Raw genomic sequence first — 26,042 nt, forward strand, 5'->3', positions numbered from 1 at the left:
GTACATGAGTACATGGATACATGAATACATGAATATGGGGGACTACAAAAGTGACAGTGAGTACAACAGTATATGGCTGGAGTCGTAATCATCCTAGGAGCTCTAGCATGGGTCTCTGCCGGATGGCCTGGATATCTACCATAGTGAGAGAGAGAGAGAGAGAGAGAGAGAGAGAGAGAGAGAAAGAAAGAAAGATTTTATTAACGTCTTCCAAAAGACCGAACTCGGCCTATGAGACAAATCGGAGTACCTGTATGGGGTATCCTCTGTCATCCCAACAAAATGAAAAAGTACTGAACAAAAGGGGATGGAGCTCTACTACTAGGAGAATGCAAAGCTATATGCATGGAGTATACAATCATGATATGCAACCTAGCTAGCTCCATCTTGTACCATACTGGGGGTATAAAATGGTATACATCAGTGAAGGGGGTGTCCACAGCTCCCTGAAGAACATGCCTGGGTGTGCTCTGAAGCGAGCCAGTCGCTCCGCACCCTCTCTCTGAAACTAAGCTCTGATCTCTGTCATCTCTCTCTGGTATAGGCGTGGTGTCCAAAAGCCAGGTGTCCTCTGTCTCCTGCGGGCTCTAAGTGTCTCTGCTCTCTGGAGAGTAATTCCCTGCCGTGTAGGGGCTGGGAGGGGGATGGATCTCTGAAAAAATGTGGTAATTTGTGTCTGTCGCCCCCCCTCTGGAGCTGTCTGAGAGAGAGAGAGAGCGCGCTTTAGTCCTCTGCGCCCTACTGACCCACGGTCCAAGAGAAAAACACACCTCCCTATGCTGCAACCCAACCAGCACGCCAGTCTCCTCTCGAAAACGTATACCCCTATAGATGCAGCTGGCGCCTCCCAAAAAGCATGAGAGAGAAACGCGTGTCTCCCAAAAGTGGAGCCGCCTCTGATGCCATTCACACTGTCCACCATGTCCCCGTGCACACCTGCATACTGTCCAGAGAAAAACACAGGGTCGTGACACCCACCTGCCCTGCTGATTCTCTCTCTTCGCCTCCACTTTACCCACGAGCCCTTGCTCAGGCCCCCAAGGCAGCAACATAATCCTATCTGCTGCTACTTGCCTCCCCACTTGCAGCTGGCCATCTATGGGGGCCACTAGCTAAGGACCAAAATCAGTACTAGAAGGGGACCCCTTCAGTCCAACATGGACAACTCACCGGCAACAAGGACTAGAGGTGAGAAGGAGAGGAAATACAGGTCGATTTGGGCAAGCACACTGAAGATCGGCGACCCCCATATCAAAACATGCCTGACCACCATGAGAGAAGTATGCAAAATGCAGGATACCGACATTGAGCACCTACAAAAGAAGCTCGGGGAGAACAAGGATAGTGATGACCTTAGGCTTGAGTTGCGTGCCTCCATGCAAGAGGAGATGGATAGGTGGGAAGGTAGACATGCAGGCATACATGGCAACTCAGCTAAGCAAGATGCAGGAGGAAATGGTCCAAATGTTGGACACAAAAACCAGCCACCACACCTCACTAATCACAGACCTGGAGGCCCAAGTCGCCACCCTTAAAGTGGAAAACGAGACCTTGAGGGCACGTACTCAATTTGAAGAAGGAGAAATTCAGCCATCCCTCAATGATGAGCTGAATACACTAGAGAGCAAATGAAGACCCTCCAAGAACAAGAGGAGAAGAAGGCAAACGAGGAAACCACATGGGCCAAGGTGATTAAGAAGACACAGAACCAAGTGGAAGAAGAAAGCAGCTGGATTGAGGTTGCCAAAAAGCAACGGAACTCACCATCATCCCCCAACATCATCAATGACACACTCGAATAGGAGAAAAGAAGGAAGATTAGGGCATTGAATGTGAGAGTGGTGGGATGGAAGGAAGGAGCCTCGCCGAAAGAGGACGCCGTAGCACTATGCAGAAAGCTAGAAATCGCTGATACCCCCTTCGCCAAGGCATGGAGGGTGGGGAAAGACACCACCAAGGAACGCGCACTCATCCTCAAGTTTGCAGGGTTGGAGGCGAGGCAAGCATTCCTTACCAAAAGGCGGGCACTAAAAGGAGAAAAGACTTACCTTGAAGACGATCTCAGAATAGCACAGGTGGCACACAGGAGGGAGTGCATGCCACGCATTTTGGATGCACGGAAGGCAAGGAAATGGGCAATGTACAGAGATGGGAGGGTGATCATCACCGAGCGACGTGCCCAATGACGGTGCGAGACCTATGAGACCAAGCTAGATATTGCGGTTTGGAACTGCAATGGCGCCTTGAGGACAGATGCAGGTCTATTCGAGGAGACATTTAGAGGGAGAGACTCGGTCTTATACACAGAGACACATCAGTGCGCCAGGGGAGTCGCCTTCCAGAGGTGGGAGGATACAGATGGGAGTCTGTTCACCGCCCACACCCACGCACAGTAGGGGGTCCCCGAGGGTCTGGAGGGTGGCTTTACTATACAGGGAGGAGCTTCAACATGTGATACAGGTGGTCGAACGGGATGAGGCCGCACGGCTTTTGTGGGTGAGAATCCAGAGAGAGAGCGCCCGAGACATCTCACTTGCAGTGTGCTACTTTGCACCCTCCAATTCTAAATATGCCACCCATGGAGAGTCCCCGTACCTGCCCCTTTATGATGACATAATGAAGTTTTCCAGTCTAGGGGACATCCTCCTGGCAGGAGACTTCAATGCCCGCACCGCAGGTGCACAGGTACCCTTCTTTGAGACAGATGATCCCATGTACCAGGAGATTGACACAATGGGTACAGATCTGGAGCGGACATCATAGGATACAGCAGCCCACACAGACTATGGAGAGTATCTCTTAGCCCTCAGCGGGGCTCATAGGCTAGCCATTTATAAAGGCCTGGCTAGGTGGCCTAGATCCAACTCCTTCACCTCCTACCCCTTCGGAAATGGAGCCAGTATAGTGGACTATCTAATGGGATCCCTCTCTCTAATCCCATTCATTCCGGAGTTTACCATCTCACCTCGCCCCATCGGTGTTGCAGCCAACCATGCATACCTAGCCTTCTCCCTCACATGCCGATACACCATCCAACCACCTACTTTGCCCCATCACCGTCTGAGATGCCACTTCACCAGAGAGACCTCTTCCATCTATTTTGATCGCATCTACCGCATCCTCTCCGAGCTCGACCCCCACATCCCACTTGATGAGCTTACCGCACGCCTCTCAGCCACCCTCCATACATCCGCTGCAGCCGCCTTCCCGCACTCCAGAGCCACCCCTACATCACCAAGAGGGACTGTCCCACATAATAACTGGTACAACGAGGAATGTCGTGATACCCGAGCCCGTCTACATCGGGAGATGGCGCTAGGATCCACCACTCACTAGCAGGCGTGAGTGATCTTTTGGCGTCTCACACGGAGAAAGAAGAGACCCTACCTAGCCAGGCTTGAGTAGGAGCTATACCAGCTATTTCTTGGAAGGGACTGTAAGGAAGCCCGGAGAATCTTCCAGGATCATCGCCTTCCGACTCCGATTACCTCACCCAGCACCTGGCACACCTATGCCACCTCTCTCTTACCATAACCCCGAGCAGCCACCTCTCCCTCATCCACCCGAACCTCGTCCCCCACACTCTTCCTTCTTTCACCTCAGCATTGTGAGAGATGCTATTGACAGGATGCAGACTAGGAGAGCACAAGATCATGATGGACTTCTCACCGAGCATTTCTCCCATGCTAGGGACACACTAGCCCCTTTACTGGTTCACATCTTTAACAGGGCTGAAAGCAGGTGACCCCATGGACCCCATGGACCCCTATCTTGAAAGCAGGTGACCCCATGGACCCCAACAACTATAGGACTATCATGATTGGTCACACCTTGGCCAAGATTTATGGTTCGATTTTGGAGCATGAGCTTAGTAGATGGTCCAAGGATCAAAGACTCAGAGCACCGGGGCAAGCAAGCTTCAGGAGAGGGCACTCCACACTAGATCATATCCTTACACTACGGGGGATCATTAAGGAGGGGAGAGCTCACTGGCATTGGATATACTACTGCTTTGTGGATTTCCGCAAAGCTTTTGATACAATCCCATGAGCCAGACTGATGAGGAGACTACAGGATATGGGAGCACCAACAGAGATGCTTTGGGCGATCATTACACTCTATGAGTCAGTCATCACAGGCAGAGTACGGGCTCCAGGAGGTGACTCAGAGATCATACACAGCACTATCGAGGTGCAGCAGGGCTGCCCCTTGTCTCCTACTCTATTTGGTCTATACATTGACGAGATCTCGCATTACATAGACAGACAGGGAGGACCAAGAGCACATTTCGCAGGAGTCCTGATACCGATCCTCTTGTATGCAGATGATATTGTTCTTATTTCTGATTCACCAGAAGGGCTGCAGAGGCATTTGGATGCATTACGGGCCTTTTGCGAGGACCAGGACCTCACTGTGAACCTTGGAAAGACCAAGGTCATGATCTTTAACACCTCCTCACAATGGATAAGTAGATCTACAGTACAGTTTACATACAGTGGAGAGCCTGTGGAGTATGTTACCTCATATGTATACCTTGGGATCACTTTTGCTGGACCTCAGTTCTCGATGCGGAAGGCGGCCGAAGCTAGATTGATGAGGGGATATGCAGCCCTTGGCTCACTAGAGAGGCAATGCTCACAGATACAGTTTCAGGAGCCGAGGACAAAGCTTTGGCTATTTGATACTCTAGTTACACCTACACTACTGTATGGTGCCCCCATCTGGGGTCCTAGCTTATACCACAAGAAGAGACAGAGGAGAGAGCCGGCCAAGATAGATACAAAGGAGGTATATGATGGGTGGAAGCCGATGGAGAGGCCCCTAGTGGCGATGATCTCATGCATGATTAGGAGTAAGCCATAAGTGCCACATGAGATTGTGCGGGCAGAGATGGGGGCCGCACCGATAGTGACAGAGGCTCTATTCCAGACAGTGACATACAGGCACAGGCTATGGGAGCTTCCACTTGATAGATACCCCCGGCCAGCCCTGGAGTCCTCGAGACACTTAACACTTGAGGGAGATATAGAGTGCTAGTATGCACAGGTAGGCACTTGGTTTGGCATGCACGGTATGCAGATGGAGGCACTCCCCCCGTTCCAGTACAGCATAGAGGCCCTGTCATTTGCTCTCAACCGCACAGAGCGGAGCAGCGTTATCAGTAAGGACATTGTCAGACTGGATACTCGGAGGACATGGAGTTCACCTAGTGGTTCACTGGGGACGAAGATGGCCTTCTACAGAGATCACCTCCTATGCCTGACAGAGGATGGGTTCATTATCTGCCCACGCTACATGGACACACACCTATCCTTTGGGGTGAGATGTGCGATCGGCCAGATCCGCACCTCGTCCCACCAGCTGAGAGTGGAGACTGCCAGATATGGGCCTGGGGCGGCCGCACCAGAGGACAGGATATGCCAGCTCTGTCACACAGAGCCCAAGAAAGAGGATCATTACATATGTCGATGCCATTTATACTATGAGATTCGGGGGAGGTTCCACTGCCTCTTTCGAGCTGGGTTCACACCACTTTCCAAGATCATGGACTTCCCGGATCAAGATGCCTGGAACTTTTTCTTCTAGAGCTCCGTGGACACATGGAGTCCTTATAGTGAGATCCAGATCAGCTCCGTGGACATACGGAGTCCTTATAGTGAGATCCAGATCAGCTGTACTTGCTCGAGGACCAACACAGCGAGCTCTCACCGACTTCTTCCATACCAGCACTCCGAGGGCCGATCCACCCACCATACTCAGACCACAAGCTAGTGCAGGAGCTCAGCCGAGAGGTGTGACACTCGACAGAGCCACTGAGCTATGCAAAGCTCGACGCCCCAGACCCCATGGCCCTCACCCACGGCCACGCCACCACAGGAGGATCCGGGCCATCATCACCCATCATCGCAGGACCTTCTCGCGCCAGTTCAGTTTTACCACCTTGAGCACCATGTCACAGCGGCCCATGAGGGATGTATTAGGGTGATATGAGAGCTCTCTGCTCATGTACCTAGATCAGATTTTATAGTTCTAGATTTTTGTTATCTTTCTTTATTACTATTTTGTACCCAAGATGATGTACCTCATGGATATGATGTAACCTTTTGGTCTGATAGGTCATTTTGGCCTTTTGAAGACGTTAATACAACTTTCTTTTCTTTCTTTCTTTCTCTCTCTCTCACACACACAGAGCTTACCATCATTATTTCCTGGCCTAGAGAGGTGGATAGGGAGGCACCAAAGCCCACCACAGTGGATACGGGAGCCTATATCACAGTAGCCCCTTGGAAACATCCTCACAGCAGACTATCAGCAGACTATCGACATCTCTAGCCTTCTTGTATCACCCATGATGGACATCTTGGATGGGCCCTTGCCCAGCATACAAGGTTGATTGACTGTTTTTATTCAGCTCTCCCATATCCCATCACTTATGGTACCCTATACTTGGCATAGTAGGATCTAATTTTTCATCTTGTATAATCTCAGAGTCTAAGATCTTATCGCCGTGTCAATAAAAAACCATACTCTGCTCTTTGCCATCTCCTCTCTCTTCGCGCTGCACACTTCACTTCGTGCACGCTGCTGCGCCCTCTCTCTCTCTCTCTCCCCCTCCCGCCTGCTGCTTCAAACCTCTGTCGCCTCCCTCTCTCTCTTCGAACCTGGGTCGCCTCCCTCTCCCGCCTGCTGACTCTCTGTTCTCAGTCGCTCCGCCCCCCAAGGCAGCAACATAACTCTCTGTTCTCAGTCGCCCCTTTGCCCAGCCACCCCTGCTCAGGCCCCCAAGGCAGCAACATAGCTCTCCTTCTCTCTCTCTCTTCCCCGCCTGCTGCCTATCTTTCTCTCTCTTCGCAACAGCCCCCTCTGGCCTCTCTCTCTCTGTGGGAAGCGCTGCAGACAAGCACAGAGCTCTTCCTATGGCCAAGGGTTAATTAATTTTTAAACCGAAACCAGCCTTTTTCAGCCCAAGACAACATGGAGAGGATCGACATTGAAGACCTGATCAAGGCAGCCATCCAACAACACAAGAAAGAGACGGACAATGCAATTAATATGGTCAACCGGAGCCTTCTTGTCAAAGTCAAGAAGCTTGAAGCACGGATAGCAGCCCAAGATGCAGAGATCGCAAATCTCAAGATAGAGATAGAAGAAGTACGTGCTCAACATAAGCTCGAGGAAGGTGAAATTCAGCCCGTCATGATGGAGGAGCTGAACACCATCAAGGCCCAAGTGAAAACACTTCAAGAGGGAGAAGAAAAGAAAGCCCGGGAGACCTCCTCGTGGGTGGAGGTGCTCACGAAGACGCAAAAGCAAGTAGATAAAGCGGAGAAATGGATAGAAGTGGTCAAGAAAGGTAAGAACAAGGAGGCCGAAAGCACATCTACCTCGAAGATTATCAACCTAACCATTGAGGAGGAACAAAGAAGAAAGACAAGGGAACTTCATGTGTGGATCACGGGGCTTAAGGACGGTGACAATGTAGAGGAGGAAGCCAAAGATTTATACACACGCATGGGCATTTCGAGGCCTACACACACGGGGGCTTGGAGAGTGGGCAAGAAAGACAAGAATGGAGGAGAGAGCTCGAAGGAGAGAGCTCTCATTTTACGCTTTCCCACCTTGGAGGCCAAGAGGGATTTCTTGGCCAAGCGCTACTTGTTTGTCTCATAGGCCAATTTTGCCCTTTTGCAGACGTTAATATCTCTCTCTCTCTCTCTCTCTCTCTCTCTCTCTCTCTCTCTCTCTCTCTCTCTCTTGGATGATGACATTTGGGAGTTCTCCAGGGATGGTGACATTTGGGAGTTCTCCAGGGATGGTGACATCATTCTCCTGGGGGACTTCATGTCACGTGCATCCCGCACTTGGATGCCACGTGGACATTCTGTACAGTAGGTGCAGGACCTGGGATGGTGAACTGGTCCCATGTGAGCCCAGTCCGGGACGAGTCAGCCAGGGATCCATCTCAGTCGTCCGAGGTCAGGTGTGCATTGTCCTGCACATGAAGCAGTGCCAGTCCGCGCTGTGAGTCTCCCTCTGGAATGATGTCAGATGTGCTGAGTATCTGGTTTGCAACTGGATGCCAGGCCTCTGTAGGCATGTAGTTTGCATGTAGAGATGGGGCCAGCCCATAGGGCTACCCCAGTGTAGGTATTTGCATGTGCATACTTAGATGGGCATGGGGGAGGTGTAGAACCACCCCCAAGGGGCCAGGAGGGCCCAAGACTTTGCCCACCAGCCAAGGCAAGGGCTGGAGGGGCAGTCGGCCAGCTCCAGAGCCTCTGGACAGGCAGCCGACAGAGGGTTTAAGCCCTAGACAGTAGGCGGCCAGGTGTAGGGGCAGTCCCCACACCTCTGCGTTGAATGCCCAGCAGCCAGGGTGCTGTCCCAGGGTCATGCGCAGGCTGGACAGGGGCTAAACCAGTGAGAAAACACTTTATTAAAGTGTGAACACATTTTATTACAAGACTCAGTCGTGGGGCTGTTATGAGCAGGCCGACTGGATGATAGGAGGGGTATAAAAGCCCAAGTCATAATTCATTTCATGCATCTCATAATTCACCAAGAGCTCCAAGCAACCAAGGGCCAGGACAGCCAAGAACATTGCTAAAGCTAAGGGGTGAAGGACTGAAGGTCAAGGGCAGGTTTTCCAGCCAAGAAAAGGTCAAGTACTTTGTATTTGTTTCAGATTTACATCATTCTAATAAAGCAAATACACCATCCGTGGTGGGGGCCCTACAGAGGGTAATTGGGACCCAATACTGTGTCCTTCTCCATCTCCCCCTTCTCTCTCTATTTTCTGCACATCGTCTTTCAGTTTTGTGCGTTAATTCCGTCGCGAAGAGAGTGCTGTTTTCTGAGTTTTGAAGTACCGATCCTTCTCCGAAGCTTCCGCATACTACACTTCAATGCCAGGACCGCCCATAACTAGACAGTATTTTATGATACCTCAGAGGAGATGTTGGGGGAGCTTGATGTTAGGGATATGGGCCTATCTAGACTCTCACAGGATGAGGAGCATACAATGTATGGCCGGTATTTGATAGACATAGGGACTGCACATGGATTGGCCATCCTGAATGGCCTACAGAGATTCCCGACATCGGGCGGTTTCACTTGCTTTCCACATAGGCATGGTGCTAGTACAGTGGACTATGTTATGGCTCAGCCCAGTCTCATTCCCTCTTTTCAGGATTTTATGGTAGGCACTAGGCCGGTTGGAATAGCAGTGGATCATGCTATCTTGTCCTTCACTCCTACATTTCAGTTCATCACCGCTCCATTGGGACAGGTCTCCACACACACTCGTTATACCTTTACGAGGGAGACTGACACCGTGTACATGGATGAGATATACAGACGCTTATGTGCCGAGGAGCCAGGATGGCCATTAGATGAGCTCACTCAGATATTGATAGATACGCTTCATGCTGCAGCATCAGATGCATATCCCCATAGTCAGCCTACACGGAGACGATCTGGGAACATGCCCCAGAACAGTTGGTATGATGAGGAGTGCAGAGAGATGAGGATCAGATTACAGAGAGAGGTGCTCATGGGTGTTACCACTCACAGACAGTCACGGATTACCTTCCGGCACCTAGTGCGACGGAAGAAGAGGGCTTATCTTGCTCAGTTAGAGAGGGATTTGTATCAGTTTTTTATGAGTCAGGACTCAGGCGAGGCATGGAGACTATTCCATGAGCATTCACCATCACCAGCCATTACCTCTACAGAGATTTGGGGTGAGTATGCAGCATCCCTGTACACAGCAGCAGGACAACCGCCCCTGCTAGACCCATCGGAGCCATGCCCAGAGACATGTGCTTTCTTTACTGCTGAGATGGTAAGGAAAGCTATTGACAGGATGAGGACTCGGAGAGCATATGATCATGATGGTTTGGTAGCAGAGCACTTTATTCATGCCAGAGATATGCTTGCAGAACTTATTGCTATGATGTTTAACCGAGCCATGTGTGAGGGTTTTCCTGAGACTTGGAATATGTCCACGATTGTGCCTATCTTCAAGTCAGGGGATCCCATGCTTCCTGGGAATTATCGTACCATCATGATTGGTCACACATTGGCTAGATTATATGCATCTATTCTTGAGCAGGAGTTGAGTAGATGGCCAGAGAGAGAGGGCATACGTGCATCAGGGCAGGCAGGGTTCAGGAGATCCTCCTTTGAGGAGGGCAGATTATATGGCAGGAGGATTCATTGTTGCTTTGTGGATTTCCGCAAAGCTTTTGACACAGTACCGAGAGCTAGACTGATGCGCAGACTACAGGAGATGGGAGTGCCCACAGAGCTGATTTGGGGAATCATGGCTTTATACAGGACAGTTGTGGGGCAGGTACGTACTACTCAGGGTATATCTGAGGTGGTTCACTCCACTATTGGGGTGAAACAGGGCTGCCCCCTTTCTCCCACCTTATTTGGGATGTACGTGGATGAGGTTTCAGACTATGTAGAGCGGGAGGGTGACAGAGGAGCACAGCTAGCAGGGACATGGATTCCGCTGTTATTATATGCTGATGATATTGTGCTGATCTCAGATTCTCCAGAGGGGATGCAGCGTCATTTGGATGCATTGCACACCTTTGCACAGGACAGTGGATTGTCTGTTAACCTTGGTAAAACCAAGGTGATGGTGTTTAACACCACAGCACAGTGGGTTAGGAGGTCAGTACCCACCTTTACATATGGTCAGGAGACTGGAGTATACAGATGCATATACTTACCTTGGTGTGGTTTTCAATGGCCCACTATTTTCCTTGAGGAGGGCAGCGGAGACCAGATTGACCAGAGCTTATGCAGCATTGGGGAGACTAGAGAGGATGTGTTCGCAGGTTCAGTTTCAGGAACCTCGAACAAAGCTCTGGCTCTTTGACACTTTGGTCACTTCAGCCATGCTGTATGGAGTGGAGATATGGGGACCCTCAGTAGATCACCACGAGAAGACGAAGCCATGCGACGAGTGGAACACGAGCGTTACCTCCGAGCTTTGGACGCCAGATTGACACCGGCGGCGCCCTCGAATCATTTTCCCGAGAAAATGAACTTCAGTAAGTATAATGGTAAACTCGATCCCACTACTCTGTATTCATGGTTACATCAATTTGAAGCTTACTTTGCCGCAGTTAGGAAATCAGATATTGACAAAGTGATCTTAGCCAGTTGGTATTTGGAAGGTGAGGCCATTCCTTGGTGGACTCAGTGGGCTCATGCCCACACCAGATCAGGTATGGCAGCTTATGGGTGGGACGAGTTCGTCCGTGACCTTAAGCAGCGGTTTTTACCGCCCCACTACCTTGAGCGACTCGAAGACGAGTTCAGGGGTGCGCGTCAGAATGCGCAACCAGTCCTTCAGTTTGCCAATAGAATTTCGACCTTGTGTCTACAACTAGGCTTAACTGATGCGGACAAGAAAGGGCAGTTTTTGTATGGCCTGGACACGCACATCCAATGGGAGGTGCGTATGTTTAGACCAGCCACCTTTGAGGACGCACTCTCGCTTGCGCAGAGTGCAGAAATGAAACACAATGGTGGCAAGCCCAAGACTTCCCAGCCGGCTTCTCCCAAGGCTAACTCCTCGGGGGGCAAAAGCCAGAACCAGACGGGGTCTTCCCCAGGACAGAGCCCGGGAGCCTCTGGCTCCAAGAACTCGAACAATGCGTCTAAGCTTACTCCAGACCAGAAAGCGGAGGCAGGCAAGACAGGTGGCAAGTTAAGTGCTGAGGAGCTTGCTCAGTACAGGAAGGAGGGTAGATGTTACTTTTGTCACACAAAAGGACATACTTCTCGGGATTGTCCGAAGAAGCCTCCAAAGCCCGCCGCCGCCTCCACAGCTTCCGTGGTGAGCACAGCTCCCACACAGACCCCAGTGGCTACCCCTAGTTCTTCAACCCCCGGTGCTTCAGTTGGAGCAATTATTAGCCGGGAGCTCGAAGATAAGCAGAAGGGCGCCCATGACCAGGAGTATGAGCGCAACGAATTGCTCAAGTCCTTTGGCTACATAGGTGGCCAGAGAGTCGTTGTCTTGTTTGACAGCGGCAGTACGGAGGATGTGATCACGGAAGAGGCCGCTAGGCGTGCCCGTTTCGAGCTGACTCCGGTGGGCAAACAGGTTGAGGGATTTAGCACAGGTATGACAACGAGCGTCAAGTATGAAGCTCTAGGTGCTAAGTTAGTCATTCAGGGCATAGAGTTTGTGCGTGACTTTATGGTTGCCCCTCTTGTAGGAGCAGACATAATTTTGGGTATCCAGTGGTTTCACAAGTTCCTTCCTGATGTCAAGTGGGACAAGCACACGTTCCAGATTGATCGGAATGTGTCAAACACCCCTGTGACCATTAAGTGTGAGCCAGGTATTCCAAACTTTCCGCTCATAAGCCACTTGCAGGCTAAGCGAGCAGTCAGGAAAGGCGCACAATGTGCGATGATTTACGTCCAGACAGCCCAGACGGTGGCCAGTGCTTCCGAGAAGTACTCGGTTCTCCATGAAAAGTTCCAGAAGATTTTTCTTCGGGACAGTCTCCCTCCCCAGCTTCCCCCGTCCAGACCGGAGGATCACAAAATTGATCTCCTCCCAGGCTCGGAACCCCCGAGCAAGTTTCCGTATCGCCTTTCTAAGGCAATGGAATCGGAGTTGGACCGCCAACTCCAAGAATTGTTGCAAGCTGGCTTCATCCGCCCCAGCGTGTCGCCGTTTGCAGCACCGATCTTATTTGTCAAGAAGAAAGATGGGTCTTCTCGGTTGTGTGTCGATTATCGTGCACTCAACAAGCTGACTATCAAGAGCAGATTCCCGATGCCTCGAATTGACTATATTCTCGAGAGGCTGAATGGAGCTAAGGTGTTCTCTAAATTGGATTTAAAGAGTGGGTACCACCAGGTTCGGATTGTTGAGGGGGACATCCCCAAGACAGCTTTCCGTACAGAACGGGCCCACTATGAATTTGTGGTCATGCCATTTGGTTTGACGAACGCCCCAGCTACATTTAACCGCATGATGATGCGTATTTTCCGGGAGTTGATTGGAGTGTGTGTGTTCATATTTTTGGACGACATACTCATATTTTCAGCTACAGTTGAGCAGCATGACATTGATGTGGAGAAAGTCCTTAGGTTGCTGGAAAGCAACGAGCTCTATGTCAATGAAAAGAAGTCAGAATTTTATCTGTTCCAGGTACATTACTTGGGATATATAATCAGTGCCGAAGGCATTCGACTCGATCCGGCTAAAGTGGCCGAGATTGTTAACTGGGAAGTACCTCAGACTGCTTATGACATTAGATCATTTGTGGGTATATGCCAGGCATATTCCACCCACATTGACAAGTTTTCCGATCTCTCGGCAGACCTCACCGATCTGCTAAAGGGAGTGAAAACAAGGAGGCAAAAGATTCGAATGACTCCACGAGCGTTGGAGGCATTCCAGAACCTCAAGGTGGCTTTGTCGGAAGCGCCTTGTTTAGCCCTTGCCTCATGGGACGAACCATTTCAGGTGATCACCGATGCGAGTAACATCGCAATTGGAGGTGTATTACAACAGAATGGTCATCCAGTAGCTTACATGTCTCGTAAGTTACTGCCCGCTGAAAAGAATTACTCAGTCTATGATCGTGAACTCCTAGCAGTCATTCAGGCCTTGAAACATTGGAAACATTTTCTGTATGGCCGTGAATTCGAGGTTCGCACTGACCATCAGGCATTGCGCTGGATTCAGACGATGCCAAGTGCACAGTGGAGTGATCGACAGCACCGCTGGAGTCAGATATTCCAGCAGTTCGGTGGTATGATTGAGTACCTTCCAGGAAAGGCCAATCCAGTGGCCGATGCTTTGAGCAGGAAGGGACAAGTAGCTGCGATTCAGACCACTAGACTAGACCTTGTTGGTACAGGACTAGAAGACATGAAGCACATGTACGCGGATTCCGAGGAATTCGGTACACAGTGGGAACAGGCATTGGATGCCACAGGACCATGCCATTTTCTGATACGCGATGGTTGGCTTTACTACAAAGGCCGACTGTGTGTCATGAAATCATTCCGGGCAGCTCTTCTCCATGATGCCCATGACGCCATTACAGGTGGTCATAGGGGCATGAATTCGACTCTGGAGAAGTTAGAACGGCAATACTATTGGCCAAAGATGAGGCGTGATGTGTTTACTTATGTACAACGCTGTGACATTTGTCAAAAGGTGAAAGCTCCTCGTGGAAAGAAGATAGGGTTGTTACAGCCTTTGCCAATTCCTGAGGGTCCTTTCCAAGACATTTCTATGGACTTTGTCACAAATCTGCCTCCCAGTCCGAGTAAGCGTAATACACAGTGTTTGACTATTGTTGACAGGTTCAGCAAATTTGTTATGCTTATTCCTTGCAGGGCCAATGTGACCGCCGAGGATGTTGCCCAGCTATTCATTCGGCATTGGTACCCGATTGGTGGGATTCCTAGGACCATAGTGTCAGACCGAGATGCCAAGTTTACCAGTCATTTTTGGAGGGCATTGTTTGATAATTTTGGTACTAAGTTGAATTTTTCCAGTGCATTCCACCCACAGACAGATGGCCAGACAGAGATATACAACCAGTTGGCCTTTGATGTGCTGAAGTGTTATGTCCACGATCAGCAAGGTAAGTGGGAATCGTTTCTGCCTTTAGTTCAAGCTGTTTTGAATGACTCGTTTTCTTCAGCTATTGGCAGGACTCCATATGAGACAGCGTTTGGAAGGCCTTTCCAGTCGTTGTTAACCAGGACATCGTCTTCAGTACCGGAGGCGAACAGAGTGACGGAGTCTTACCAGGAGATCCTAGAGTCCGTTAAAGACAGATTGGCTAAAGCGCAAGAGGCCTACACTCGACAGGCCAATAAAGACCGAAGGGACATGAAGTTTTCGGAAGGAGATTGGGTATATCTTCGGATTATGAAGCAAAGATTGAAGCAGGTGGGCAAGCGATGCCCAAAGTTGTCTTTCAGGAGCTTCGGACCATTCCCCATCCGGAAAAAGATTAATGAGGTGTCTATGCAGTTAAAGCTACCTCCGAGTTGGACTATGCACGATGTATTTCATGTCAGTTGGTTGAAGCCATATGCAGGTCCACCCCCTTCAGAGGTCAAAGACGAAGCGGAACCAGACATCATTGATGAAGCAGAAGTAATGGTTCCAGAACAGATCCTTCTGCACCGTTTCAAGCATGGCTCAGGCCGAAGACTACGACAGTTCCTCACGAAGTTTGAGGACCGAGGAACTCATGAAGCGGTATGGCTCGACAAAGAATTTTTCGAAGACTATCCGGCTTTATTGACGGATTATTTGGAGGCTATGCAGCTTCCGTCAAGTTAAGCAGAAGGGGATGTCACGTGCATCCCGCACTTGGATGCCACGTGGACATTCTGTACAGTAGGTGCAGGACCTGGGATGGTGAACTGGTCCCATGTGAGCCCAGTCCGGGACGAGTCAGCCAGGGATCCATCTCAGTCGTCCGAGGTCAGGTGTGCATTGTCCTGCACATGAAGCAGTGCCAGTCCGCGCTGTGAGTCTCCCTCTGGAATGATGTCAGATGTGCTGAGTATCTGGTTTGCAACTGGATGCCAGGCCTCTGTAGGCATGTAGTTTGCATGTAGAGATGGGGCCAGCCCATAGGGCTACCCCAGTGTAGGTATTTGCATGTGCATACTTAGATGGGCATGGGGGAGGTGTAGAACCACCCCCAAGGGGCCAGGAGGGCCCAAGACTTTGCCCACCAGCCAAGGCAAGGGCTGGAGGGGCAGTCGGCCAGCTCCAGAGCCTCTGGACAGGCAGCCGACAGAGGGTTTAAGCCCTAGACAGTAGGCGGCCAGGTGTAGGGGCAGTCCCCACACCTCTGCGTTGAATGCCCAGCAGCCAGGGTGCTGTCCCAGGGTCATGCGCAGGCTGGACAGGGGCTAAACCAGTGAGAAAACACTTTATTAAAGTGTGAACACATTTTATTACAAGACTCAGTCGTGGGGCTGTTATGAGCAGGCCGACTGGATGATAGGAGGGGTATAAAAGCCCAAGTCATAATTCATTTCATGCATCTCATAATTCACCAAGAGCTCCAAGCAACCAAGGGCCAGGACAGCCAAGAACATTGCTAAAGCTAAGGGGTGAAGGACTGAAGGTCAAGGGCAGGTTTTCCAGCCAAGAAAAGGTCAAGTACTTTGTATTTGTTTCAGATTTACATCATTCTAATAAAGCAAATACACCATCCGTGGTGGGGGCCCTACAGAGGGTAATTGGGACCCAATACTGTGTCCTTCTCCATCTCCCCCTTCTCTCTCTATTTTCTGCACATCGTCTTTCAGTTTTGTGCGTTAATTCCGTCGCGAAGAGAGTGCTGTTTTCTGAGTTTTGAAGTACCGATCCTTCTCCGAAGCTTCCGCATACTACACTTCAATGCCAGGACCGCCCATAACTAGACAGTATTTTATGATACCTCAGAGGAGATGTTGGGGGAGCTTGATGTTAGGGATATGGGCCTATCTAGACTCTCACAGGATGAGGAGCATACAATGTATGGCCGGTATTTGATAGACATAGGGACTGCACATGGATTGGCCATCCTGAATGGCCTACAGAGATTCCCGACATCGGGCGGTTTCACTTGCTTTCCACATAGGCATGGTGCTAGTACAGTGGACTATGTTATGGCTCAGCCCAGTCTCATTCCCTCTTTTCAGGATTTTATGGTAGGCACTAGGCCGGTTGGAATAGCAGTGGATCATGCTATCTTGTCCTTCACTCCTACATTTCAGTTCATCACCGCTCCATTGGGACAGGTCTCCACACACACTCGTTATACCTTTACGAGGGAGACTGACACCGTGTACATGGATGAGATATACAGACGCTTATGTGCCGAGGAGCCAGGATGGCCATTAGATGAGCTCACTCAGATATTGATAGATACGCTTCATGCTGCAGCATCAGATGCATATCCCCATAGTCAGCCTACACGGAGACGATCTGGGAACATGCCCCAGAACAGTTGGTATGATGAGGAGTGCAGAGAGATGAGGATCAGATTACAGAGAGAGGTGCTCATGGGTGTTACCACTCACAGACAGTCACGGATTACCTTCCGGCACCTAGTGCGACGGAAGAAGAGGGCTTATCTTGCTCAGTTAGAGAGGGATTTGTATCAGTTTTTTATGAGTCAGGACTCAGGCGAGGCATGGAGACTATTCCATGAGCATTCACCATCACCAGCCATTACCTCTACAGAGATTTGGGGTGAGTATGCAGCATCCCTGTACACAGCAGCAGGACAACCGCCCCTGCTAGACCCATCGGAGCCATGCCCAGAGACATGTGCTTTCTTTACTGCTGAGATGGTAAGGAAAGCTATTGACAGGATGAGGACTCGGAGAGCATATGATCATGATGGTTTGGTAGCAGAGCACTTTATTCATGCCAGAGATATGCTTGCAGAACTTATTGCTATGATGTTTAACCGAGCCATGTGTGAGGGTTTTCCTGAGACTTGGAATATGTCCACGATTGTGCCTATCTTCAAGTCAGGGGATCCCATGCTTCCTGGGAATTATCGTACCATCATGATTGGTCACACATTGGCTAGATTATATGCATCTATTCTTGAGCAGGAGTTGAGTAGATGGCCAGAGAGAGAGGGCATACGTGCATCAGGGCAGGCAGGGTTCAGGAGATCCTCCTTTGAGGAGGGCAGATTATATGGCAGGAGGATTCATTGTTGCTTTGTGGATTTCCGCAAAGCTTTTGACACAGTACCGAGAGCTAGACTGATGCGCAGACTACAGGAGATGGGAGTGCCCACAGAGCTGATTTGGGGAATCATGGCTTTATACAGGACAGTTGTGGGGCAGGTACGTACTACTCAGGGTATATCTGAGGTGGTTCACTCCACTATTGGGGTGAAACAGGGCTGCCCCCTTTCTCCCACCTTATTTGGGATGTACGTGGATGAGGTTTCAGACTATGTAGAGCGGGAGGGTGACAGAGGAGCACAGCTAGCAGGGACATGGATTCCGCTGTTATTATATGCTGATGATATTGTGCTGATCTCAGATTCTCCAGAGGGGATGCAGCGTCATTTGGATGCATTGCACACCTTTGCACAGGACAGTGGATTGTCTGTTAACCTTGGTAAAACCAAGGTGATGGTGTTTAACACCACAGCACAGTGGGTTAGGAGGTCAGTACCCACCTTTACATATGGTCAGGAGACTGGAGTATACAGATGCATATACTTACCTTGGTGTGGTTTTCAATGGCCCACTATTTTCCTTGAGGAGGGCAGCGGAGACCAGATTGACCAGAGCTTATGCAGCATTGGGGAGACTAGAGAGGATGTGTTCGCAGGTTCAGTTTCAGGAACCTCGAACAAAGCTCTGGCTCTTTGACACTTTGGTCACTTCAGCCATGCTGTATGGAGTGGAGATATGGGGACCCTCAGTAGATCACCACAGCCGAGCTGGTAGCACTGATGGATGGAGACATATGGAGAGGCCCTTGGTTTCTATGATTTCCCGGATGATTAGGGCCAAGGCCTCCGTACCACATGATATTATCCGTGCAGAGATGGCTGCCCCCCCATTGGTAGTCGAGGCACTCACTCGATCTGTCTCCTTTATGCATAGCACTTGGGCTGTCCCTAGAGACAGATATGCTCGCTTAGCCCTGGAGTCTTCACGACAGTTGGCATCACAGGGAGACGGATCATGTTGGTATGCACAGATGACAGCTTGGTTCCAGTTGCATGGCTTTAGTATGGAAAGGCTACCTCCATTTCAGTACTCCCTGGATGCACCCTCCCTCTCTCTCACACGGGCAGAGATTACCAGACTTATCAGGCAGGACCTGATTCAGCTGGACACTAGGAGGACATGGATACAGCTGACACAGGAGCTTGGTACGAAGATGGCTTTCTATAGAGATCATCTTCTCCAGCTCACGCAGGATGGTTTTGTGATTAGACCCAGCTACATGGATACTCATCTTTCTCATGGGGTACAGTGTGCTATTGTTCAGATGCGCACATCCTCACACCAGCTAGAGATTGAGACTGGCAGATTCAGAGGAGTACCAGCTGAGGCCAGGATTTGTCAGCTATGCCAGATGGAGCCAGAGACAGAGTTACATTACATATGTCATTGTCCAGTATATTATGAGATACGAGGTCGTTTTCACTGCCTGTTTAGAGAGGGTTTCAGACCACTTTCTAGAGTCATGAGATAGCAGGATCAGAGATGCCTCGGATTATACTTGCTGGAGCTTCGTAGACATAGAGAGGGTCTCTTGAGAGGGAGGGGATCAGAGAGGGAGAGACACCTACAGAGGCAGATTACAGACTTCTTTCGACCAGAGATTGAGCAGTCAGGCCAGCAGGCATTGCAGCTAACCCCACAGTATAGCCGCACTAGAGGTACACTGATTGATCGCGCTATAGAGCTGGGGCGGTCCAGGCGCCCCAAGATGAGAGGCCCATCTCGACACCGGCGGAGACTACAACAGAGGATCAGGACCATACTAGCACGGCATGGGAGACGTCCAGTCAGAGTACTCACCATGGATTACATTGAGGATATCCGCCATCGACCGATGAGAGACTTCTTTGGATAGTGATGTGTATGATGCTTACCTTTGTTGCTGGAGTTTTCCTCCCAGATGTTATCCATTAGGAGCTCCTAGTATGGTACTTTTCCTCATAGTTATTTCAGTTTCAGTTAGTTGTTTTTAGCTTTTCTTACACAGACATTGTATCAGATCCACCAATTGTTGTAACCTTTTTGGTCTCATAGGTCATTTTGGCCTTTTGAAGACGTTAATATATCATTTCATTTCTCTCTCTCATTCACAGAGGATGGATTTGTCAGACGCCCACGCTATATGGATGTACACGTCTCACACTATGAGGGTGACTATTGGTCAGATCAGAGTTTCCTCTCACAATCTGGAGATTGAGGCAAGGAGAGCAGCACAGACCCCTAGAGAGGACAGAGTATGCAGATTATGACACAGAGAGGTAGCGACAGAGGAGCATTACATATGCAGATTCCCTGTATATTATGAGATCAGAGGGAGATACCACTGCTTGTTCAAAGAAGGTTTTGGCCCACTTAGCTCCGGTGATGGAGTATCCTGATCAGAGATGCTTAGGCCTTTTCCTCCTTGAGCTACACTGACATAGAGAGGCTTCTATAGGTGCAGAGCCAGAGATCCCAGCCACAGATCACCAGCTTCTTCAGGCCTATCAACGAGCCACATCCCCCTCCCCCTGTATCATCTACTTCCCGAGACGAGGGCTCACACTACAGAGAGCCTCGGAGATCAGAGCTGCCAGGAGACCGCGACTACCCGGACGCAGACCATCACTACTCCATCAAGCCCAGTCTGCCCAGATCCAGGCATGATACCACAGAGCCATGGAGGAGAGAGTCCAGAGGCTACACGACTGTGACTGCATAATGAGCTGCATATGACTAGGATTAGCTTTTTGTTTCAGTTTTTCTTTCCATGATACTCAGGACATGGACTTGTTGTATACAGATTTGTCTCATAGGCCAATATGGCCTTCCGTAGACGTTAATATATCTTTTCTTTCTTTCTTTTTCTCTCTCATCAATCTTATCTTACTTACATTTGTCGTCTGGCCATAATATGATGAGTCTCTTTGAAATTTTCCATCCAACGCCGGTATTCATTGGAGTTTGTCACAGGTGTGGGACTAATATGTACCATACAATTTACAACTTTTCCAGTCTCTGAAAAAAAGGATTGAAGACTTGTAGAAGACATCAGAGATGGGATATAAGATAAAGAAGGGCAGTCAACCAGAAACATGATAGGGCCAGGATTGGAAGGACCCAAGACATCCTCTGGATGTACCTAGAAACAAAAAAAAAAGCCAAGAAGTTAAATACATATCTAGCCATTTTCTTTGTAAAATAAAGAGCTTTCTAGAATACAAAAAGACCATTACCATAGTTGCCCCATCGTCAGACATCACCGATTCCCCTCTTTGAAGCTTCCCATATTTATATCCAGCCTTCAATCCTTTCGCTAAAGCCTTTGCTGGATCAAACTTTCCTCTGACTTTTGATAGTTCACAGATGTAAACAGTGGACACATCACCACATTTTCGTTCTCCTGACAACACAGATTCAGCTGTGTTTCGAAAAGCCCTCTCATTATCCATCCGGTTTGCTGGATGCAGTAGAACAGCAGATATTTTGATCAGTTCATCTTCCAATAGTAAGATTGCAGGTGACAAATCGGATACTGCAAGGGCACGACTATCTTCTCCAGGACCAAAACAATGGGTATGATCCATCCAACCAGATGGTATAAAGGTACGCATAGCCTTTGCGAGATCCTGTAAGTTGGAAGGCCCCCATGTTTGTGCCTGTTGTTTCAAAAAAATTGGTATCAAACAAGCAAAAACTACATCAGATATTTGTGGATATGAAATGGCATGACCACAAAAAAAGTGGGCTTCACTTACTTTTAATTTCATGTCTTCAACTCTATGGAACACTCTTCCTTGATTACTTGATGATGGTGATGAGAGGTATGAAATGGTTTAAGGGGAAAAAAAAAGAACTTGGCTTCAGTTCTAATGTCTTCAAGTCTATAAAACACTCTTCGTGGTGAGAGGTGGTAAGAGGAGATGGGGGGGGATTTTGGTGTGCCCGCCTTATTCTTTGTTGAAGCTAGAATGTACTAGAACGTTTACCAGTTTCTTATCAATGAAGCATGTTGTAAGGGGATGTTTGCATTGTTAGAAAATAGAATAGACCAAACCTAAATGGGCACAGTTACAATAGCCTTTAGCGTAAGACAAGTTAACCAGACACATAAGGAAACTGCCTCTCTACACAACCCTCAAAAAGACAGCTCAAGACCTTGCAAGCTACATAGCAACACATGGCAGTTCATGTGTTGCCTGAGCATCTCCCCAGAGTAGGGGGCATAGACGTGATTGCAAGGCATGGAAAGGGGCCACCTGTAGGCTGTTGATATAAGAGAAGAGTCCCAAACTTTCATATATGCATGGAAAGGAAGTAATATGGGCCACCTGTAGGCTGTTGATACGAGAGAAGAGTCCCAAACTTTCATATATACAGTCCCTCTGAGCCATGTAATTCTACTCAAAATAATTCCTACAGCTGATAGCAATACCACGCAAGCCAAAACATGATTAAAAGTAATTCTGAGAATCTAATCACCTCTGTACATCTACAATTCCTAGTCTGAGGAAGGGTGTGTCTTGCTTGCTGCTCCCTGTAATCGCTTATACCATCTGGCCCTCTGCCCTCTCGTGGCATCTGCATTCCTTGCAATGCCCTTTCCTATTCCGAGGAAAGCTGTGTCTTGCTTGCTGCTCCCTGTACTCACTTATACCATCCAGCCCTTTTCCCCGCATGGCATCTGCATTCCTTGCAATGCCCTCTCTGCTGCCTGCTCAGTTGCACACACCTCCTGCTGCCGCTGGTGTTCACACTTGCCAAGTTGCCCTTTACTGCCCATATTTCCGAGACTGCCCACAGCACTACCCCTCCTGCCAATTGCATCGTTGCTGCCCAAATACCTTGCTGATTGCTGATTGCTGTCTGCCCACCCTGCCTACTACTACCCACCTTACCTGCACACCAGCCTGCCATTTGGGCTTTGTGCCTGTTTTTGCCTGTCGCCAAGCCCTTTGTGCCTGTTGTCACCCTCGCCATAGCTACTACCTCTGAAGGTGAAATACATCACGACATAGCACATGCATCTTTCGTTCTCACAACATGACATCAATGACGAGATAAAAAGCATACCGTGTATGCAATAGGCAAATCCTGAAATATTAAATAAATCCTAATGGCCCTATCCCCTTCACTAAATATAGCTGTTAAGGTTGTTGACATAATTTGATGGAATCAACATGACTCTGTTCAAAAAAATCTATAGAAAAAAACTAAGAACCCAGATTCTCAATAGAGGAAGGGTTCAGTAAGAAGCAACAAGAAGGGGAGAAAGATAGAGAGAAAGAAAGCAAGAAAGACATATTAACGTCTTCAAAAGACGCAAAGGGTCTATGAGACCAAAAAGATAGTACAATATATCCATGATGAATACTGAATCATGGAAAGAAAGAAAGATATATTAACGTCTTCAAAAGACACAAAGGGGCTATGAGACCAAAAAGGTAGCACAATATTCCCATGATGATTACTGAATCATGGAAAAGGAAAAACTGTGCAAAACTAGCTACGTAAGCAAAAGTATCCATGTGATACTACATAGTGACAAAGTGTGGTCAGACAGTGCCACCATCCTCCTTCAAATAGAATGCAAAGCAGCCATAACATCTCCCCTCTGTGATGGGAGATCGTCATGTCATCGAAGGAGATCCTGAATCTACAGTTGCCAGGTGGAGGGATGAGACCTCTTACATCTCAGGCATCTGGCTCTCGGAAGGGATCGCGTGTGTACATGGAACCACAGGATCACGTGTCCATGCAGGCCATCATGGACGTGGTTGGTCCTGCTGGTGCCCCTATTGGACAACAGTCAGTGGCTGCGCCCCAAAGAAATCTGTGATGGAGGTCTGGGAGACACCTCATGACACTGTTTCTCGAAGTGATGTCTAAGTATGAGCTCTCTATGACGGCGAAACTCCAATAAATGCTTGCCTAAACATTTTTGAACCTCATACTATGTGATCCCTGGGAGGAGGCCGATCCATCCTGGAAGTGACAATGAAATCTCCCTTGAACCACATAGTAAGGTGGGCATGGAAACATTTGTCCGCCACCTCACCAGTGGTGCATGCATACTCTGCATATGCATGCATCTCGGAATGCCCTCAGCTCCACCTGACTCAACCCTCATGCAATGTGAAGAAACCCTCAGCTGGCCAATCGGTATCCGCATGGCATGCGACATGTGCCTCTGTTAGTATCCTCGACCATCAATGAACCCATCCTCGTAAATTCTCAAAAACTGCTCTCTATAAAACTGAGATTTCATGGTGAGCTATCGTGTGGAACCCTGGAAGGTCCAATCATATAAGACGATTGATCTCTTACTGTAAGAGATACAAAAAACGGAGAGTCCGTGTATTGGAAGGGAGGAAGGCAGTCCATCTCGAGGCCATGCCCATCAAACCAATCAATCACCTAATAGAACCATGATCTGCTTTGTCTATCCCGATGTAGCTGCATCGACGACTCAAAGGCCAATCTCGGGAAAGGTGCACACAGTCAAGTGTGTATACATGATGAACATAAGTAATGGTATGAAAGAGGGCATCTAGGACCAGAGGGGTAGCGCCAAACTCTGCTAGCACTATCTCATGTGGCAGAGATGGCTTACTCCTGATCATACATGAGAGCATCATCACCTAGAGTCTATGATCTTCCAGGTTGCCTAAATAAAATCCGGTTGCTAGAAGGGGGGCTCCATACATCACTGCTGGGCGCACTAAGGTATCAAATAGCCAACATTTAGTGCAGGGTTCTTGGAAATGGGCCTAGAAACACTGCTTCTCTAGGTGGACTAGAGATGCATATCCTCTCGCCAAACGTGCATCGGCTGTAAGCCCAACGAAGCGTGCAATGACAGATGCAACCATGTGTACTGTGTGAAACCCCCTGTTCCCATCTCTCTCCCCCCTTCATTGATGTATACCATTTTATACCCCCAGTATGGTACAGGTTGGAGCTAGCTAGGTTGCATATCACGATTGTATACTCCATGCATATAGCTTTGCATTCTCCTAGTAGTAGAGCTCCATCCCCTCCCCCCCACTCATTGTACTTATTGCACACCCAGATTCAGCTTTTTTTTTAGTACAGTACTTTTTCATTTTGTTGGGATGGCAGAGGATACCCCACACAGGTACACTGATTTGTCTCATAGGCCGAGTTCGGTCTTTTAGAAGACGTTAATAAAATCTTTCTTTCTTTCTTTCTTTCTATCTTTATCTCCAAGCCGAACAAAAGAAAGCTGCAGGTAAGCATAGAAGGAAGGTCACTTTTGAAGAAGGGGATTGGGTGTTACTGCGATTTGAAAAAGCAAGACTTATAAAGTCAAAAGCTAAGGAGCTCAAGGAACCCAAGCTTGCCCCCAGATATTATGGACCTTTTCAGGTTACCAAGAAGATCAACGATGTACGTTATCGTTTGGACCTTCCAGACCATTGGAGGACACATGGTTGCAAAATGTCCTGATAAACCAAACCAAGAAGCCAAACTGCCCTCAAGTAATGCATTACCTAAAGAACTTTAACATTAAGACGATACACCACCAGAGAAGAGACAACTCTTCAAAGCTTGGGGCAAAGTGGCAAACCAACCAAGACTTATCCACTTCGATAACTGGTGCTACCCACCACTACATCCATCCACGAGTGGTTGAAGCCATGAACCTCCCTCCGGATAGGTTCGGAACTCGTATTACAGCAAGTGCCACTTTTAAAGGAATGTCAGCCAAGACTCCTATTTTGGGAAAGCTCCACTTACAGATTGGAGACTATGTGGATCATGAGAGCTTTGTTGTTGGCAAAGTTGGACATTGTGATGTGATTTTGGGTATGCTCTGGTATAAGAAGATACATCCAGCCATTGATTGGGCAGGAAATAAGATTAGGTTTCCTTTTAAAGACAAGAATGTAACTTTTGATGTAGGAGTTGAGGGGAATTCCATTCCACTCATTAGTCATGTACAAGTTCCTAAAGCAATAAAGCAATCTATTTACTCATACTTGATATATGTAAGAGATCCAAAGGAATCTGAGAGTGATGAGTCACTCTCAACTCTTAATCATGAAAAGAAAAATTTCCTAAAGAAGTATGAAGATTACTTTGCAGATACTCTTCCAGGAGAGCTACCTCAAAAGAGACCCGAAGATCATAAGATTGACATCATGCCAAGAAGCTCACCTCCTAATAGACCTCCTGATTGAGTGAGTCAGGCTCAACAAGAGGAGATTATGAAGCAAGTGACAGAGCTTTTGGAAAAGCGTTTGATTCGACCTAGCTCATCACCTATT

General features: G+C 48.7%; 1 protein-coding gene across 2 annotated transcripts in view; it reads right to left on the minus strand.

Moving 5' to 3' along the window:
• Window positions 1-26,042, minus strand: part of LOC147620830 (uncharacterized) — a 140,752-nt gene that overhangs the window by 61,495 nt on the left and 53,215 nt on the right. For both annotated transcript variants that reach the window (XR_015270015.1, XM_086825103.1), the window contains exons 6-7: window positions 20,988-21,410; window positions 20,646-20,893 (exon numbers count right to left, since the gene is read on the minus strand). Coding sequence is in view for 1 of the 2 variants with exons in the window: in XM_086825103.1 (XP_086681229.1) it covers window positions 20,646-20,893; window positions 20,988-21,410 (671 nt within the window). In the remaining variant the exon portion in view is untranslated. The remainder of the gene's footprint in view (window positions 1-20,645; window positions 20,894-20,987; window positions 21,411-26,042) is intronic.

Source organism: Cibotium barometz, chromosome 31 (genome assembly GCF_041138505.1).
Source record: "Cibotium barometz isolate CiBa-2024 chromosome 31, ASM4113850v1, whole genome shotgun sequence".
NCBI lineage: Eukaryota > Viridiplantae > Streptophyta > Polypodiopsida > Cyatheales > Cibotiaceae > Cibotium > Cibotium barometz.